The 19,872-nt window shown below is 44.9% G+C and overlaps 2 protein-coding genes across 5 annotated transcripts in view; both read left to right on the top strand.

Moving 5' to 3' along the window:
• fndc3a (fibronectin type III domain containing 3A) overlaps nucleotides 1-11,023 on the top strand; it is a 44,666-nt gene extending 33,643 nt beyond the window's left edge. For all 4 annotated transcript variants that reach the window (XM_035623868.2, XM_035623867.2, XM_035623869.2 and 1 more), the window contains 11 exons: nucleotides 188-256; nucleotides 350-468; nucleotides 1,505-1,610; nucleotides 1,838-2,013; nucleotides 2,170-2,283; nucleotides 2,413-2,562; nucleotides 4,342-4,706; nucleotides 5,225-5,437; nucleotides 6,211-6,377; nucleotides 7,415-7,539; nucleotides 8,462-11,023. In XM_035623868.2, the coding sequence (XP_035479761.2) occupies nucleotides 188-256; nucleotides 350-468; nucleotides 1,505-1,610; nucleotides 1,838-2,013; nucleotides 2,170-2,283; nucleotides 2,413-2,562; nucleotides 4,342-4,706; nucleotides 5,225-5,437; nucleotides 6,211-6,377; nucleotides 7,415-7,539; nucleotides 8,462-8,791 (1,934 nt within the window). In that variant the 3' untranslated portion in view covers nucleotides 8,792-11,023. The remainder of the gene's footprint in view (nucleotides 1-187; nucleotides 257-349; nucleotides 469-1,504; nucleotides 1,611-1,837; nucleotides 2,014-2,169; nucleotides 2,284-2,412; nucleotides 2,563-4,341; nucleotides 4,707-5,224; nucleotides 5,438-6,210; nucleotides 6,378-7,414; nucleotides 7,540-8,461) is intronic.
• A 2,729-nt stretch (nucleotides 11,024-13,752) lies between these two features.
• On the top strand, nucleotides 13,753-18,776 carry mlnr (motilin receptor). The gene is made up of 3 exons (XM_035623994.2): nucleotides 13,753-13,929; nucleotides 14,270-15,111; nucleotides 17,170-18,776. Exons 2-3 carry the CDS (start codon nucleotides 14,328-14,330, stop codon nucleotides 17,475-17,477), a joined length of 1,092 nt encoding a protein of 363 aa, XP_035479887.1. The 5' UTR covers nucleotides 13,753-13,929; nucleotides 14,270-14,327; the 3' UTR covers nucleotides 17,478-18,776.
• The last annotated feature ends 1,096 nt before the right edge of the window (nucleotides 18,777-19,872 follow it).

Genomic DNA, 19,872 nt, shown 5'->3' with positions numbered 1-19,872 from the left:
CTGTATGATATTAAAGATTTTGGGAAATTACTGGAGGCAGTAAGTTCTGCCAGCATGAAACCACTCATATTTTATAGTTTGTTGACTTGCCTCAGTGCACATTTTACTGAAATTCAATTCTTGCGTAGATTAGTAGTAAGTGCATTGTTTTAATGTTTCTTTTAAATCTGTTTGTTTTGAAATTTAGAGCCCCCAAAAGATAACGGGGGAGCAGAAGTCACAAAGTATGTCGTGGAGCTGTCTGAGGGCTTAAGCGGTAAGATGTTTGATTATTCAAGTTTAAGTAAATCAATTATGTGTTGGACACATGAAAATAATTGAAACTGTTTTTTTTATATTTTGTATTCAGGTTTGTCATGGGAGCTGGTGTACTCGGGCCCAGCCATGGAGCATGTGTGTGAGGGTTTGAAGCCGGGCTGCTCCTACCAGACGAGAGTTTACTGCATGAGCGAGGGGGGGCAGAGCCCGGTGAGTCACTCGGCATCAGCACACGTGCACACACAGTCGCACACATGGGCCTTGTGTTTCACCACAGGAATTCAAAGAGATGGCTGATCAGTAGAAATAGATTGCAAATCAGCTCATATTGTATCATTATACAATATTGAATATACTTATCCAAGTGTCTATGTTTCTTGGGGCTTATAATTACAAAGCTGGATCACCTCAGTTGTCCAATATGTAAACAGACGCTCTCCCCACATGGACATCTGTCTCTTACTAAACAATGGAGTAGACCTGATTAATGTCTACCGTTTTTCTATTGGCTTTTCTTGCCGCTGATTCATTTCTTGGCTGTTCCATGTACGTCCATTGTTAGGCCAGACAGCTATGAATCTCCCCGCATCACATCCTGCGGTTGATCTGATAAATTTTAAATGACTAATTCCAGATACGCACTCTATTTATGGAGAGTTTTAATAGGAAATTGTCATTCACCCGGTCTCCTATGTTGGGAGGCCAGACTGTGCTTCCTGGCGTGCGAGTACAAGGCAAGGCCCGCTAATCGATTAACCCTCCTTGCATGTGTCGGAGGATGTTTTTCTTAATTAGTTCAGTTCACAAACACTTGTAATTAATTTCTTCATCAGCTGTTGGTGCATGCATTTATTCATGACTGGGCGTACAAAGAAAAATTACTCATGCTGGTGAGCTCCTGACTTTGGGTTCAGCACAATGTGACATAACACTCACATGTCTGCCGCTTGTCACAGAAGTTCAGATTGGGGGGGGGGGGAGAAAAAGAAAACTATTTTTCACTCGCCGGAAAATGTGTCTTAACTTCATCCACGACATTGTGAGGAACACACAATGTGTTTCTGAGTGCCGGTGGACCTTTTGAACGATGCATTCGCATTTTGTCGTCGTAGCCTGAATCTGTCCGATAAGCCGGTGAAAGTGACAGTCTGTATCCAGCGAGCTTGTGTTGCGTTAGAGAGAAGGAGATTGTCAATTTTATATTTTTCGCTGAGTCTTAATTGGTGCGTTGTCTTCCCCTTGCAAGCTGTCGGAGACCCTGCAGGTCCAGACTCCCGCAGTGCCCCCAGGGCCCTGCCAGCCCCCTCGGCTGGTGGGCAAGCCCAAAGCCAGGGAGGTGCAACTGCGCTGGGGTGAGTCATTCCTCTCCAACTCAAATCTGTGTGGGATGTGTTCCAGCTTCTGTCGATGCATTTATTTGTCCAAGCAAAGTACTTCAAAGCTGTGAGCTTTGATTATGCAGTTTGTTTTGTTTTTGTATGATTGTCTTTGTGAATCAGCTGTGTCATATTTTTTTTCCCTTGGACGGCGCTTTCAAAGGGTATTCATTTCTAATAACCAGTTTTCACAAATTTCCTAGGTCCCCCTCAGGTAGATGGAGGCAGCCCAGTGGCCTGCTACAGTGTAGAAGTGAGTGGGCTGCAGTCTGAGGAGAGCAGGGAGGTTTACCAGGGTCCAGAGCTGGACTGCTCCGTGGGAGGCTTAATGCCTGGCAAAACCTACAGCTTCCGGCTCAAGGCTGCGAACAAGGCTGGGGTGAGATACTGTCAAAACTGATTTATTAATAACAGGGAAAGAGGGTTGTTTTTTTCGGCTGAATATACACTTTCAACCCATCTCACTAAATTTGATTTGAGACATCTAATACTAGATTTTTCAGCTTTTCTTCTTCTTCCTCTTTTGTGGGGATAGTTTGGGCCTCTTTCGGAGCGCTGTGAAGTTACAACCGGCCCCGGGGCTCCCGAGCAGTGTCGGGCTCCTTCCACCACATGCAAATCCCCCAGCTGTGTTGTCGTGACCTGGGAGGTAAGACCAAGTCCAGTACCCCTACAGATGCCGACAGATTGTGATATAACATACATATTCTGTGTTGTTATCCAGGCATAATAGTCTCCTCTGTGCTGATGGGTATTATCGCTGGTGCTCGTCTTTTAGGCTCCTGCTTGCAATGGAGCTCCGGTGACCGAGTTTCGTCTGGAGTGGGGGGCCGCTGAGGGCAGCATGCAGGTGTGTTACAGTGGACCAGGACTCAGCCATGAAATGAAGGGGCTACTACCTGCAACCAACTACTTCTGCCGGGCACAGGTGAGCATGAACAACCTCTGGATTTGTTTAATGAAGCTTAGGCTAATTTCCCGCTGTTAAATGGAGGGACGGGGGAAATAGCCAGGGAAGAGCCCATTACATTTGGTCTGGATGCAGATCAAGGGGCAGATCCAGGTTGTTGTTTTTTCCCCCTATATTTTATAACAATTTAGTTTTTATCAGACCACTATTCTTTTTCTTATACTTTTGGGATATAAGAACTAGACAATCATGTGTAGGGTTGTTCTGCCTTCGTGGAGGTATGTGCTACTGAAAGCCCTTCTGCTTTACCAATGTTCAAGCAAAAATCTGTTTTTAAAATTGGTCATTGGAGTGGCCCCAGGGAGATTTAGATTTTAAATGATTAAGAATTTTGCTTTATGAAAATGCAGATAGCTTGTGCAATGTGTCGTAATGGGTACGCAATCAGACTTTGACGCGTCAAAAACAAGGGGAGGAAAAGCGCAACACGCTTTAGAATTTTAAAACCCTCTCCAACCGTTCCTTCCTCTTTCTGTGCCACTCGATGAATGAAGAGTGATTCAAACAGTGTTGGGATTAGTTGTCTAATCCCACTAATTCATGGCAGCAGGTCCTGCCCCTTGTTTTTTCCGTTGCAGCTCCAGGTTAAGTTTCAAGTTAGCTGATTCTTAGAAATTTCTTTTCTTCGTGAGTAGGATGGAAATTCATATGTATTGATGTAGGGCTGCAACTAACGATTATTTTCATTGTCGATTAATCTGTCGGTTATTTTCCCCAATAATCGATTAGTTGTTTGGTCCGTAAAATGTCAATCCTGTATCCCAGAAACCCAGGAGGATGTTTTGTTTTGTCCACAAACCAAAGATATTCAGTTTGATGAGGGGCAAAGTCGTTTTTTCATAAAAACTACTTGAACCGATCGATTATCAAAATAGTTGGCGATTAATTTAGGCGTTACTAAGTGACTAACAGTTTCAGCTCTATGTTGATGCGAACCTCAGAACACAAAGTGTCATTGCAACTCAGGTAACTAATGTCACACAAACAGGCTACAGCTGTGCTTTGTTCAATTGCAATATCAATATCAATATAAAGAAAAGTATAATAGGTAAAGAGACAAGTCAGTTTTATTTTGTTAGGCAACTGCAAAGCAAGAGAGTCAGTTTTGGTGATTACTGTATTGTGTCTGTAGCCTGATTTGATGGCTTGTGTTTGCTGCATTACCACTTATCGTCTTAAATACAGTTGGGTCACCAGTTACTTCATCATGATGAATGGACTGATGCAGCAGCAGATTAGACCATTTGGCGCTATTTCTCCGTTGCTCGGAATTCATTTCTCAATTATGAAGCCAGCATTTGTCTAATTGAAGACAGAGTCTGGCATTAAAGCATAGGCTTTGTCCTTTGGGTCTGGTTCAGGCTGAAAATTTCAGGCCATGCTGTTCTCTCTTATCCTCGCTGCCTCAGTGGTGGTCAAACACAGGTTGAAAGGAGGAACGCGGCTGCTTATGGGTCCACACACACACAAACAGACACACAGACAGAGACAGATCTGATGCGGTGCCATCCCTAAAGGCTTACACAGTCCTAGTTTTTCACAAATATGTAATATTTAATTTTCTACAGTGTGGTATGTGGCTAGAAAATATAACCACATAATGCTAGGACTTGTTAAAACTCACCAGCTATGTTTACATTGGAACTCCACCTTCTGGTCAAATGTGGATGCTGCACGTGTACGTTCAGAGTTGACATGGACTTGATGAGCTGACTCTCGTGTCCTGCTGTTGCGCAGGCTGTGAACGTGGCCGGCGTGGGGCCCTTCAGCGAGGCCATGTTGTGCCAGACACCCTGCTCTGTGCCCGCAGCCGTCAGCAACGTCTACGCACTGAAGGAGTCCGAGCTGCAACGGTACGAGACCCCGGTGGATGCAGACGCAGACGAAGACGAGGAGGAGGAAGAAGAGGAAGAGGAAAGCAGTCCCCGGCCGCCACCACTCTACTCTCCATCCACCTGTCTGGGTATCTGCTGGGACCCACCCTGCGATCACGGCTCTGAGATCACTTCCTACCTGATTGACCTTGGAGAGCGCCAGCCCATCGCCATTGGCCCCGTCAGCCAACACATAATTCAGCATCTGCAGCCTGACACCAGCTACAGGTTGGCGCTTCCTCGTCATTAACTCCAAATGTTGCACTACACACACGTTCCACATACCATCTTACAAGTCAGAGCATGTACAAATTAATTACACACACAGCATACGTATTAATTAGTATATTAATTCAGGATACAAAAGAAGACCAATGTAACCAAATATGACTATTTACGTTTTTTGTTGTTGTTTTTTTTACTTTTTTGCTTTGAAAAAAAATCTACCATGGCTGAAATAATCTATTAAGTCTCTTGTCTTATCTTTAATTGATCTATTTTCTATGAAAGTCCCATTATTTATCTGAAATGTCATCCGAAATTGTAATGGATTTGTAATGAAACAAAGACTTAAGTTGAATTTAAGTGCTGACTTTCAGCTGTTGCAGAGCCAAAATATCATAAAACGTGTCATGGACGGACCACTTACAGACTGTACTGTACGTTAACAAAGGCTGAGCATGAACACCTGTCAGCTCCCTTAGCAGTTCTCTGATGCTAACGTCTCTCGTCTCCTCCATCCCCAGGATCCGGATCCAAGCCCTGAACAGCCTGGGAGCAGGCCCGTTTAGTCACACCTTTAAGCTGAAGACAAAGCCCCTTCCCCCGCAGCCACCCCGCCTGGAGTGCACTGCCTTTAGCCACCAGACCCTCAGGCTCAAATGGGGCGATGGCCCAGCCAAAGCCGCCACCTCAGACGCCCTACAGTATCAGCTGCAGATGGAGGACAAGAGTGGCAGGTCAGTGGGGCGGCATCCTGACAAAAGTCTTTGAAAAAGACCGAAAAAACTTTGGATAACGGTATCAAGGGCTCTGTTCATACCTGGTATTAACATGCGTGGACAGTTCCGAGTGTGTCAGTTCCAATGTTCAAATTCATCTCCACATGTGCCTCGAGTGGCTACTTGTGATTGGATCTCACCTCCTCACTCTATATATACAAATAATCACGTATATTATTTCAGTTTGGGACGACCACGTGTTGTTTTTAAGGCAGCGCAGCGGTTTTTGGGGTCTATTTCCTGGTGTGCTCCAGGAAAAGCAAATCATCTTAGATGTTCCACACACTATTCTGTATGTCTTCAGAAACCTTTTCAGATGTCATGGACAAAACCAGCTTATGTGATATGGGAACCGACTGAATGAGTATGAATAAGTTTGCACTTCTGTTTACGCGGAGGGTGTCATGGTGAGTAGGCAGTGCCTGACCTGATTAGTGTAATACACTGCTAGAAGAAAACGAAAGAACCTCTGAATGTTGACTGAGCGATTGGATCTCTGTGCATCCTCAATCCGTCTCATGCGCACCTGTATTCAGAGCAGGTATGAACAGGGCCGAGGAGGGGGGGGGGGCATCGACAGAAATGCAATGGACAGAGAGCCCTATAAGGAGACCTGATGATCTGCTGTATACTTCCTGACAAGAGGAGTCACTCGTATTGTTCGCTTTTTTGTCATCTTTACCCTTTTGCTCATTAAATTCCTTGTCTCTCTCTCTCCCTCTCTCCCTCAGATTTATATCCTTGTATAAAGGACCATGCCACACTCACAAAGTCCAGAGGCTTAATGAGTCTACCTCTTATATGTTCCGCATCCAGGCCTTTAATGAGGCGGGCGAAGGGCCCTTCTCCAATGTTTACACATTCACCACCCCGCGCTCTCCTCCGGCCCCCGTTAAAGGTACAGTGACAGCTCTTTTTTTCCCCTCCTTTCATTACCTTGACTTATTATCTCAACCCTAACTCAGCTCATTTGATCCTACACGTTGAATTCCGTAACGAGGATGTGGGTTGTTTTTTTTTATCCTAAGCACCACGCCTCTTTTGAAGCAGGCCATCATGTGCCGGTTTGTCAGTGTTACTCAACGCTGTATGTCTCCCCCACACAGTGAAGTGGACTCTCAACTATAAAGTCTAAAGCATAATATTTCAAAGGGGACAAAGTTTTTACCCCACTTCACTCCTGTGTTATCAGGACACTTAACCAGTTGAGTAAAAGAACACATTTTTCCTGTTTTACTTAAAAATGCCACCTTCCAAAAGAAGAGCATGACTCATACTTACGCCTTTGGCACTGTTATGCTAATGGAGAAAAGCTAAATCTAATGTGTGGTTGTTTTGTATTAAAGCAAACGCTTGCTGGAGCAGCCGCCCTTTTTAAAAAAATCTCCAAAGCTCTGATTCAGACAGAAAATGTGTGTGTTGTCTGCTCATTTTCCTTTTCCACGTTAAATAATTCAAACCTACAACCACAAGGCTGCTAATGTGCTTGTTCTAAAATCTCTCCCTGGGGTTTCAGACCGACGTCAGCGAGTCGGGCCTGTCACGATAATTACGTAAAAAACGACTTATTGTGCAACACAGGAAGAGGATTTTTTTTCGTTGACCTCGATAATAGCCGTTGTGTTTACATGCGTGTTTGTTGACATGAGAATGAATATCACCATCTGCATGAAGACTTGAGTCACGACCCAGCAGAATAATCAGGCCGGTGGGTAGGGACCCGTTTCTGGGTGCAGTGACTTGCACGCGCATCTGCCAAAAGGACTAAACAGAAAGTAGCTAAAATGGTCTTACAATGACGATGGACCCTCTCCTGATGTGACTGGTTGATCTCTAGTTTCAAATGTAGCATCCAGTGGCAGTAGATGAGTTATTTTATATGTCTCTGACCCACCGTGTTTCATAACATCTGTTTCCACCTCATCTCACTCTCAGCGCCTAAAGTGGAGCGTCTAGAGGACAACTCCTGCGAAGTCACATGGGAGGCCCTCCCGCCCATGAAGGGGGACCCGATCACGTACACCTTGCAGTGCATGATGGGAAACTCTGAGTTTAAACAGGTACTGTCGACACTGTGTGAAGGTTTGGGACTCTCTCTCCGTGTTTGTGTCCTGCGGGCGACCTGCCGTTCGTCGCGTGGCTTTTCAGCGTTCTGTGTTAGTCACTGCTGGCTTTAAATTGCTTATTATTCAAAGGTCATTGATCCTCAAGGTTTCCCAGGTGTCTGGCCCCTGCCAAGCACGTTCATCCCTCTCAGCAGCCTCCAGCCACGGTAACGAGGAATAATGGCAACTGCAGGTTTATGCTAATCTTACCACATCATACAAGGCAATCGAATCAGGGAGTTGAGATATGTGGCTGCCATTCGACGTGCGTTCGTTTCGCTCTCTGATGCTCGTACCCTCCTTCAGCAGTCTTTGTCTTTCATCTTCTCAATTTATTTACAAGGAAACATGGGAAATGTGTACATTTCACATTTACACCCAATCTTATGATGCAAATGAAAAGTTAGATCACCCAGTAAATAAAAAAATCCGAAACAGCAACCAAACATATCAGGTTCCCGAGGCTCGTGGGTGTGTCAGCTGGGCAAAGGCAGATGGCTCCCCACTTCTGCCAAGGCCACAAAAAAAATCAATCAGAAACGAAGTCTGTGTCTTGAAAAACTTGTCAAAGCTAAAAGAGGATTTCGTCACCTTCAGGGCCCAGTACAAGTTGAACACAAACCAATCTAACTTCACCAGTATCAGTCACCAGGTTCACTACATCAAGAAGATTCATTAAAGCAGCTGAATTACAGTGTGTCCTCAGTGATACATTACAAACATGGTGATGAAATAGAAGGAAAGATGAAAAAAAATATTAATTTGTGCACTTAGGAAAAGAAAAACAGAAATCATTTTTCCTTCTTTCTTTCTTTTTGTGTCCTATTCAAGATTTTAATCCCGCTTCCTCTCCTCTACTCTCCTCTCCGACTCACAGGCCTACAAAGGCTCCTCCACGTCCTTTCACGTGCAGAACATGCAGCCCAACAGCGACTACCGCTTCCGGGTGTGCGCCATCAGGCAGTGCCAGGACGCCCCAGAGCTGAGCGGTCCCTACAGCCCCACCATGACCCTCTCCCCTCAGCGGAACGACACAGCGGCAGTGGGCGGCGGTGGAGCGGCCGGCTCGGGGTCCAGGGCCTCCGCCGAGTCCGGCCGAGCCAGACGGAGCCTGACGGACGAGCAGTGCGCGTTCCTCCTTCTCATGGTGTTCGCCGTCATCGCCATCCTCATCGCTTTTGTAATCCAGTACTTTGTCATTAAATGAGCAGTTTGCGCCACCCAGCTGCAGGGTTATAGCTTTATTCTTCACCCCCCCCCCTCCCCCGTCTCTGTTGTTTTGTACTCTTCGTTTTATACTTGTTGTTTTTCTGTTGTCAACGGAGTGATCCCGTCGCTCGCCCGGGGGGGGGGGTGGAGAGGAAGGGGCTGGTGAGTGAGCGAGGCTTTAAATTGAGGATGTACCACCTTATTCGGCACCTGTGATACCGTCCCGACACTCCTGCCTTTCGTCCCGCCGCCCCGACTGCGTGGTTTCTGTTCAGTTCAGATTTCTGTCCAGTTATGATCAGCTTCCTGTGCGTAAGGTTCACGGAGAGAGCGAGGATAAGGTTTATTTTGGGGGAGAGGGTCAGAGATGGGGCGCTTCGAACTCATGTACTCATTGATTACAATATATATAGTCATTATTTATATTTCCATAAGTGTCCAGTATGAAACTGTTTTTGATCGGTGTGTTCCTGAAATAGTATGTAGGTGTGTCATTAGCCTATCTGCTGTTGGATCCTGGGACCTGGTGGGCCAGTGTTTGCACGGTGAGTCGTGTGTGTGTCCTGATGTGTGTGTAGTTTGTGCCACCGAGGTACACGGCTGGGAGGCTCCTTGGCCAGATGAAGGGACTCGAGCCCCTGCTGGAGTTTAAGGGGTCTAGCGAGAGAAGAACCGGGGGAACGGGAGGAAAAAAACAACCTTGCTCACGTTATAGAACGTTCATTTAGCACTTTCCATCCTTTTTGATGTTCAGAATGTTTAAGGATGCAAAAATGACTGGAGAAATGTTAGTATATTTTTGTATAGTTGAAGACGCAAAGACCTGTGAGTTTGAGAGGAGAGAAAAAAAAATGCTCAGTTTAAAGTTAGAAAACAAACAAGAACCAAACTAACAGTGAATTCTAATTATTTTTACTATCATATAGTTATACTGTAGCTTGCTTTTACAATCATGCAGCTGCTTTACTCCGAAATATTGTTGTTCAGCACAAAAAATGTATGCTTAACTGTACGGAGTTTTTTTGTTTTGTTTTGTTATTTTTGTTTTGTTCCCCTGTAATTGATTTTGCACCTTAGTGAAAGGAAACCTCGACTGACTGCGTCTTGGTCTTGTGATGCATTTTATAGAATCACACTTTGAGATTGTGCAAGCCCCTGCTTGTGTTTTGGGTGTTTTAAAAGTTGTGGTACCACATAATATGTCACTGAAACAGCTGATCTGTCTCAGCAAAAATACATAAATGAAAAAAGTTAAAAGAGAAAAAAAAAGAGAGAAAACAGTATGTACCAGTTGTTTCAGAGGCCTTTATTGGAACGGGGGGGAGGGAATCTCGGGAGAATTTTCTTAATTTCTCTTAAGTTTTGATGTTTTTCTTTTAGTGTTAGGAAACACTAAGCTGTGTTTTATTTCCTTTTATTTTTTGCGACATTTATTTGATGTTAGTAAACCTACGTAATTGTGAGAGATATTGAAAGTAGTTCTATGTATTACTTGTGATTTACGTTGATTTTTTTTCTTTTTTTGTCAGGTCATATTTGTGAAGTATATTTTTTTATAATATTGAAGTAATATAAGTTAATACTCTCCAGAGAAAACAATACGCCCTGATTACTCATGAATTGTGGAAACGCAAATGGCAAATACAAAATATCATGTACTTCCTGTGAATCAAATTTTGCCTTTTTTTCTCTGTGTTAAATATTCGTAACAGATTGCGATTGCGGTATTTTCACTGGTGATCTGGCTGTCGGGTCTAGTGTCCTTTGGTTTCGGGCAGAAAACTACCGTCAAAATGAAATACAGGTACCTTGCAAAACATCTTGGGATAATTACATGATTTGGTCTTTGAGACATTCTGCAAATGTCTTCTCTTTGTCATTTAAAGAAGTCAAAACTCCTATTTTTGATAGCGATTGCAACACGTGCCATTTTAACAACTCTCCGCCCCGGGGGCTCGCCGCCTTCGGCTGGGGAGAGCTATGAAAATGAGCAAAAATATGCACAAAAATAGAGACCATTTTTATGTAATTTTAATGTTTGCAGTTACCTCACACGCCGTACATTCCAAAATGAAAATTTGTTATACTATACATACTACCAGACATATCACTTTAAAAAAATGTTCGTTATGGGAAAAATGTATAATCATAGGTATGTATCTAAAGTGTATCTGTATAGCCATGATATCTACAAAGGATCCATGCACAATAAAAGATTTATAATTCTTAACCGTGTGTTTGATGTCTCATCAGTTATGATTACATGGTGACATTAACACTTTGTTGATGAGTGGCTGGCAGATGTTCGCTGACACTGTGCAAGGACACTGGGAACGTGTCCAAGCAGCAGTTCAATATCTGTGTGATGAATGTTAACATGCAGCACTCGCCTCCGCTGCTCAGACTTTGACTAGCTAATGCGATTGAAACAGACCTAAAGAGAAAAAAAGCTTCCTTGATAGGTCACCATGGTATAAGCACAATAATACACTCGGATGTGTTCTGATATAGAAAGTACTGGATAAAAAAAAAATACTGCACTTACTTTACTGCCTACAAAACAGACCTCAAACCAAACTTTGGAATGAGGAGTTTTTTTGCTTTACATATATTTAAAAGGTATTTTTCTACACTTCTCCTTTCATAACCCTTATCTTTCACACTAGTCTTTGAGCACAACCTTTCGCCACATTCAATTTTAGTGTAAGACAAATGAAGTTTTGAATCTTTTCAATCTCAAAGTATTCCTTACAGAATTTTTAACTGTGGCAAATCCTCGGGAGAGATTCAGGAAAATATATTCCTTCACACGTGCAGTGAATATGTCACATGTTACCATTAATCTTCATTCCCTGTTATGTTTTATGGAGGAAAGTAAATATAGTTTGATTTAAGTGATTCAAAACTTCACGCCGAGCAATCAAACAATTGTTGGAAGAAGAAACTGATTTGACTGTTTTTTTTTCATTTTACATTCAAAACAAAGCAGAATAAACTTTGACCAACATGAGACAAGCTCCACATTACAGATCCAATAAACCAATACATGAACGAACTGATCATTCTTCAGTCAGAGGATCCGTTGCTAAGATGTACTTCTAACAGATACCAGGACACGTCGCCTCTCCTTCGCTTCCTTGTCTCCTTTGTCATTCTTTGTTTCACGTCAAGAAAACCTGTGTCCAAGCATTCAGAAGGAACATGGTCATCTCCCAATCAAACACAGAACATTTTGATCGGTTAATTAATTCATTTATCTTAAAGGGACAGTGCTCAAAACACAACTGTCCCCACCTTTTTTTAAATATTTGACTAGAAGAAGAAGAAGGCTGCATTGTCATTATATCACAGTGAATACAATGAAATGGCGAATGCCCTCCCAGTGTTGCTTAAAGACAGAAACAGTATTGCACACATTCGGAAATAACATTAAAAACACACACACGCATAAACAGTCGACCACATTACACGTCGCGTCTAACAGGTCAGAATCAACACACCAGGTTATGTGAAAACGAATGCACGAAATGAGGCCAAAAGAAACGCACAAGCCAAGCAACACGACACCGACGCACAACAGAACACAAACGTATGTTTGTTAAACCCAAACGGTAGGGGTATGGGTTAAACTCTGCCGCCACACGTTCTCGGCGTTGTGTGTGCGTGTGTGTGTTTGTGTGTGTGCGTGCAGGTGAGAGACGCTGTCAAACGAAAGCTGGTCAGTTTAGATATAAGAGTCCCATAAGAGCACAGCTAAGTGGTGTGAGAGAGACAGCCATGATTAATCAGGGTGAAAGTCTGTGTGCAACATTGGGTTGAGACTGGAGAACACACACACACAAACACACACACACACACACACACACACACACAGACAAGAAAGAGCAAACAAGCTCTGCCGGTCCAGTTGCCTTGACAAGGAGTAAACAACGGCAGAGGAGGGACGTCCCCGCTGCCCCTCTCAGGTCCGAGCGGTGCACATCCGGCCCGCCGGGTCAGCTCAGTGTAAACACACAGGACCACAGCCCTGGTGTCAGTGTGACCCCTGTTCACGCAGGTTTCATTTACAGTAGATCTAATGGATTTGGTGGCTCTGAACCAACTGTGCACGACGCCGGCCATTCGGCCGCTCAGCCAGGCTTCGGTGATTTGATGCTCCTGTGTGGACACGACGCAGGAAAAACCTGAAGATCAGGGTCTGAGAACACACTCTGACTCGCAAGGCTTCGGTCGGGATGCCACCCCTTTTTAAAATAAACATTTCAATTCCCGGAGAGAGGCCACATTTTTTTTCCAATTTGCATTTGGATCTAACATTTTTTGATTTCAAGGAGAACACACTCAGCGGCGTAGCACCAAATTCTGGGGCCTAAAGTATTGTATTCGAATGTTAAAAAACCAAAAACAACAATTCACACAAAAACTCAGAACACAGATCCACATATATCAGCTCATCCTCATTCATTCACCGTCCGTGGCTCACTGACAGATTTTGCACACTCGGGACTTCTGTGGTCTGTTGACCTTCGGGCCTCCTCCTCTGAGCACTGACAGGCAACCTGAAGCTGGCGTGCGGAGTGACGAGGCCGAGACGGATGGGGCTGGTGGACAGTTTGGCAAACACAGAACTCGCTTCTCAGCGGCTCCTTCCACAGGGCTCGGCAAACAAGCTGGGGTTTCAGTGATCGATGCGTCCGTTAATAAAGCTGTGGACCTCCGTGTATGTGTTGTTCTCATGTCTTAACGCCCGGTACAGATTTGCACGCGCCTTAATCTGCATTTATTCCCACAGAGGAGCAGCAGTGGTGGGTTCCCTCTCCTTATCCACTCCATCTTGTGCATTTTTACCGTCATCCATCCTGTCATCATTTGATTATGCAGATTACTTAGGCGCACACACACACACACATTCCCCGCTGCTCCCTGACTCCTTAGGGTGGCGTGGAGGAGGTGCTCCCTCCTTCATCTCTCAGCAGAGCTCGACAGGCTGTGCAGCATCACAGACCAGCTCTGCCACTTGGTGTGATCCTCCTGCTCCTTCTGCTGCTGCTGCTGCTGCTCTCCACCGACCGCACACGAGACCAGGGAAAAAGTTCAGAGGTTGAAAAAAACCAAAACCCAGCTCCGGGTTAAAAGGTAAGGTCGCCAGCGAAGATTTCTTTTTACAGCAGAATGTTTTTTGTTTTTTCTCTTCTCCCGCTTTTAGAGTTAAGTCAGGAGATAACCCATCATGGGACCGGTGAGTTTGCGTGCTTTAGCCCTTTTACTACAATCTGCTTTTATATTACAGCTAAATATTTTTTCACATACCTCCGATGTTACCAGGAAATAAAGTGCATATATTCAAAATAGACACCACTAAAGGGCGATCGTGATCTACAAATGCCGAACACAAAATGTAAATCATCCGTAGTTGAGGGGATAAGGCTTCGAAACACAGGTTTGGTCCTTAAATGCCTCATTTTTCTCCCTTCAGCTGCCCGTGTGAGGACTGATTTCATACCTAACCGCACCAGCGCTACGTGGAGGTTGACATGCCCTGGACCAGGCCGCAGGTGGACCCCCATGCTGGCGGAGCAGAGGCCATTGACCAGTACAGCGCGGACGACCACCACTACGAGGGCTCGCTGTTCCCCACCTCCACGCTCATCCCCGTCACTGTCATCTGCATCCTGATCTTCATCGTCGGGGTGACGGGCAACACCATGACCATCCTCATCATCAAGCACTTCAAGGACATGAAGACCACCACCAACCTCTACCTGTCCAGCATGGCCGTGTCGGACCTCATCATCTTCCTCTGCCTGCCCTTTGACCTCTACCGCCTGTGGAAGTATGTGCCCTGGCTGTTCGGGGAGGCGGTGTGCCGCTTCTACCACTACATCTTCGAGGGCTGCACCTCGGCCACCATCCTCCACATCACGGCCCTGAGCATCGAGCGCTACCTGGCCATCAGTTTCCCCCTCAAGAGCAAGGTGGTGGTGACCAGACGCAGGGTCCAGTACATCATCCTGGCGCTGTGGGCTTTCGCCCTGGTCTCTGCGGCGCCCACACTCTTCCTGGTCGGGGTGGAGTATGACAACGACACACACCCGGACTACAACACGGGGCAGTGCAAGCACACCAGCTACGCCATCAGCTCTGGGCAGCTGCACATCATGCTCTGGGTTTCCACCACCTACTTCTTCTGCCCGATGCTCTGCCTCATCTTCCTCTACGGCTCCATCGGATGCAAGTTGTGGAAAAGCAAAAATGACCTGCAGGGCCTCTGCGCTCTGTCCCGGGAAAGATCACACAGGCAAACAGTCAAGATACTGGGTGAGTTGTACTTTAGTTTTTTTTTCCCCTGCGGACTTTGATACTGTATCAGTATCAGGCAGCAATCACAATAAGTCAAAAATGGAAACAACATGCTAAAACTGTGTCAGCCTTCTGACAGTATTGGCCTTTTTTAGTCCAGTTACATAGTGAATATCAGAAGGTTTGTGTTTGTGCAATCAAACATCCACTGTTGACTCAAAGTGTTACGTTTGCAATTTACACGTTTACTTTCTCTACTTTTCATTGCCAGAAACAAAAACAAAAATACACAATTAAAATTCAGGAGGTACATCATATATATATAAATCACATAATAAATATGTGAAGGTAAGAAGCAGGAACAGAGTCAGTCTGTCAAAAACATAAATGGACCGAACCAAACAGACTTGACGCTGGATTTTGGTTATGCGTGTGTTTTTCCGTTTAGTGTGTGTGTTTGCCAATGGAGCTCTTGTTCTTCACATATAAAGAAGTGATTTTCACTTCATATGAAACACAATATACTTCCACCTCGGCTGTTCATCATAAAGAGATCCAGCTCCCTGTTGGTGCCATGAACAGGTTCTTTTCTCTCCTGCAAGTTTGAGGAGAAAAGAAACCGCCGGTGCCGTGCTGCTGACTGCTGGTTAATTATTCCCCTATTGTCTGGAGCCAATCACGTCCTGCCACTGCACATGCTCATTGGCGTAATTCGCCAGCTCTGGCATTGTCTGTGCAGGGAATCCTGTTTTTACAGTAAAAGACCATGGCCAGGCCAATTTGTATTATCCACATATTAATCATGACGCGTCCATGGGGGATGTTAATGGTGTTCATTAGCTGAGCACACACTGCACAGAGCTCGTGTTGTCAGACTACTCTCTGCCATCTGTATCCACATTGGCTGAATCCCAAAATGGACTGTCATCGGAGGCCTACGTAAATCAACCCTTAATAGAGATTCACATGCGCCTCCGTAATATGCGGCGATCGCACATCTCAGGAGTCACGCAATGATCGCTGTTCCCACGCGGCGAAGGCACAAAACCGTGGCAACTGTTCCTTCTGTAGAGCCACGACGTGTCTTGATGTTGTAAATAACTGTTATTGTTCACAAGCAAATAACTGGGTTCGTGTAGGCCAGTTCCCCTCTTTTAATTCTTAAATTCACATTTATTATCCCAACTGAAATGGCTGCCTCCTTCAGACAAATTGACAAATCTGCAGGGGCTCCCTGATCAATACCAGTGACTCAGTGATGACCTCAAGCATGCTGAGGTCAAGATGCTTTCCAAAGCCTGAAACAAGCTTTGTTCTCTCTTTTGTCTCTGGCTTTAAGGCAGGTTCTTGTCCTCAGTGGACGTGTTTTGCTGCATGTGTGCTCTAATCAGCTCGCTACTTGCCTGTATTGTAAAAAAAAATAAGAAAAAAAAATGTGTAGCCAATTACAGGCCACCGTCACTGAGGGGGACAAGGGGAGTGTGTGTGTGTGTACATGCGTGGGTTTAAAAAGCAGGTCCTAATTACCGCTGGTCAAGGTTCACCGCAGACCGTAGATCATAGGCTACTTAAAGATCCCGCAAGGCAGTCAGCTTCTTACAGTATAATAATGTTTTTCTTCATTCAGAATGCATCAATTCGACTTTAGGAATATGCTTTGATTTGATTTACTTCCCCACTATCAAATGAGAAGGCATAACTGTGCGGTAGAATATACGTTCTTTTTAACATTGTGCCAACCGCAGCCGCTGTAGCTAAGCACAACACAAAGACTGGAAACAGGGGGGGAAATTCATCACAATCACCTCTGAAGTTCAGTAATCAATATCCATCTCTTTTGTTTAATCTGTTTGAAAAGGTAAAAGGGTCAAATGTTCACGTTGGTTTTTACAGGGGTGTTGATCATAGAGTTTTACTGTGCCGACATGAGGGCATGTATAAGTCCTCTCATCTAACTCTTATTCAAGTGTCTTATTCCCTAACATGGGGGGGGGGGGACGTCTTCATTAAACAGGAATAAAAACTGTTCCTTAAATGTCTTTAATCTCCCTCCCCGCCTTCTCTTTCCGCTCCCAGTGGTGGTGGTGCTGGCCTTCATCATCTGCTGGCTGCCGTACCACATCGGCCGGAACCTCTTCGCCCAGGTGGACGACTACGAGACGGCCAAGCTCAGCCAGAACTTCAACATGGCCTCCATGGTGCTCTGCTACCTCAGCGCCTCCATCAACCCCGTCGTCTACAACCTCATGTCCCGGAAGTACAGGGCCGCGGCCAAGCGCCTCTTCCTGCTGCACCAGCGGCCCGGACAAGCCCGCCGCGGCCAGAGACAGCTGTGCGTGACGGACCACATCTCCACCCTGAACGAGAGCCTGACTGGGGTCTGAGACACACTGAGCATCGTTGTTTCTGTTGTTGTTGTTGTTGTTGTTGTTGTTGTTTATTTTTATTTTTATTTTTTTAACCTCTTCACCAAGGGAGAATTCACAGGCTTCAGCGGTTGCAGCTAAAGAGGAACCGTGTCCTAAAGAGAAACAACTGTTCCATTCTGTCTTCGGTCCAGTGGCATTTTGTTCTCGGGGACTGAGTGATGGTTTTCAACCGCGTCACGTATAATCAAGAAAATATGAATGCATCGGAGCAGCAAAAAACAAAAGTCCTATGTATTGTCCTTGGCATTTACCTCTACATCGTGTGCTATAGCTACATGTTTTTGTCTGCACTTGTAGAACGCGTGCACCGTCTCTGTTACCAACAATTACCAAACACAGCACTGATTGACGAGTGATTCGTCCTTCGTTGCTGACGGATGACGTTTCGCCACATTTGACCGTTCATTTGTAATGTCTAATTGTGGCCTCGCCTTCTTTCTGTCGTGCGATTGAATCTGTTTAGTGCGTGGTGAACAATCGTTATTGTGCCGTTTGTCGCTGTCATAAATCAAAGGAAAAAGAAAACAAGTAAACCTATTAGCCGTGGGCCATTAGCCGTGCATATGTGAAATAGGGTATTCCGGTGTGTGTGTGTGTGTGTGTGTGTGTGTGTGCTATCCCTCCATTGAATAGATGGAACGCGACTTGATAAAAGCAGATTTCTATAACAATGGGGCAGTTGTTGTAACTGTGTGTGTGTGTGTGTGTGTGTGTGTGTGTGTGTGTGTGTGTGTGTGTGCGTGTGTGTGTGTGTGTGTGTGTGTGTGTGTGTGTGTGTGTGTGTGTGTGTGCGTGTGTGTGTCTGTCTCACAGAGGCCACCTGAGCCCCGGGGTTTTGGGGCTGCAGCATACGTGCCGGCCGTCACATATAATCTGACATGCTTATTGTATTATTCTATTACCTGCGCCCTGAGTTGGATTTACACTGGCACCGGGACAACCCTGCATCACCATATTCAAAGTAATGGCCGCTCTAAGTGTATTTCAAAGGGGGGAAATGATATTAGCCCGTCAGCTGTGTGGCAGAGCTTATTGCTCTTTATTGCCTCCACTTGCATAATCCTGACGCCACTGTTCACTTCGTCTGTTGGTGTCGCTTTTTTTTTTGATTTAGAAGCTGCACACTTTTGTACCTCGTGCACTCTGCGCCGGATTTGTAACCTGAACAAAGTCCAATCCCCAAATAAACCCAGACTTGACCAGGTTCTGTCGACCACGCATCTTGTGCTTTTCTAAAAAAAAGGGAACTGTCACGATTTCGCCCCGTGAATCAACGGGCCTTGGTTTGCACAAACACAGTCGCTCTCTGGGCTGACTCATCCCCATGACAGTTTCTTCACCGAGGCCATCCGTCTCTGCCGGAGGAGCCGGAGCAATGTGGGACGTAAGAGCTTACGTCCCACGGGCCGTCCTGCCATCACCTGGGGACAGATCAACAAGCAGCACGACCCCTCTTGGTTATTTCCTCTACTGATGATGAAGAGAGCGTCTTGGAGCGGCTCGCTCCGACGTGTCAACATCTCCTCCATGTTTTCTTCACACCAGCTCAAAACATTCAGCATTTGAAATACACTGTTTGTGTCTCCGCTGCATTTCTCTCTGTAGGCCATGACTTCTACAAAATCGGCAGACCTCTTAACAAAGCATACTGCACACTTCTGCTGGATCTGTATAATGAAGGCAGTTACTTGTCTGAAAATATTAAAAAAAAGAACCGTCGTCATGCATTAAATGTGACGTCATGCCCTAAAGGAGATATAGAAATTCACGAGGACTAAGATTCCTGTGAAAAGATATCATTTGGAATAATGAAAATAGTGTCGAGAAAAAGTACGTGAACTCCATGGAGTTACCTGGTTTTCTGCATCAATAGGTGATACAATCTGATCTTCCCCCTGAGGCACACGTGCAAACAAGCACAATATATGCTTAAGATAATAACACACAGAGGATTATAACCTTTCATATCTAATACACCCGTTGAATATTCATGCGGCTGCTGGAAAAGGTAAGCAAACGCTTGGGTTATTATAGCTGGTTGAACTTCCTCCTTTGGCAGCAACACTGTAACCACAAACTATTTTTTATTATCTCACGACTCTTTCTGGGTAATCAGTCTGAGGCTAAGTTTGCGGTTCACTCACTAAAAACACAAATGTAATCTGATTTAGGTGTAAAGTGGTCGGGTGCATCTGCCTCACTTTTGTTTCATATTATAGAAGAAATACTCCAGCCAACAGAAACAGCATCATAAAAAGGACGCAGGTTAATACTAAACCACAATTAATAAAATGGGAGCAAATTCAATATATATATATATATATATATGTATATATATTCTGTTGTCATG

This window comes from Scophthalmus maximus, chromosome 11 (assembly GCF_022379125.1).
Source record: "Scophthalmus maximus strain ysfricsl-2021 chromosome 11, ASM2237912v1, whole genome shotgun sequence".
In the NCBI taxonomy this organism is placed as follows: domain Eukaryota; kingdom Metazoa; phylum Chordata; class Actinopteri; order Pleuronectiformes; family Scophthalmidae; genus Scophthalmus; species Scophthalmus maximus.
The sequence above is the reverse complement of the archived record's forward strand: the minus strand, read 5'-3'. Positions and strand labels throughout refer to the sequence as shown.

Coding starts and splice junctions, on each gene's coding strand:
- mlnr (XM_035623994.2), top strand. CDS start 14,328: ATGCCCTGGACCAGGCCGCAGGTGGACCCCCATGCTGGCGGAGCAGAG. Junction 15,112..17,169: donor GCAAACAGTCAAGATACTGG/GTGAGTTGTACT, acceptor TTCCGCTCCCAG/TGGTGGTGGTGCTGGCCTTC.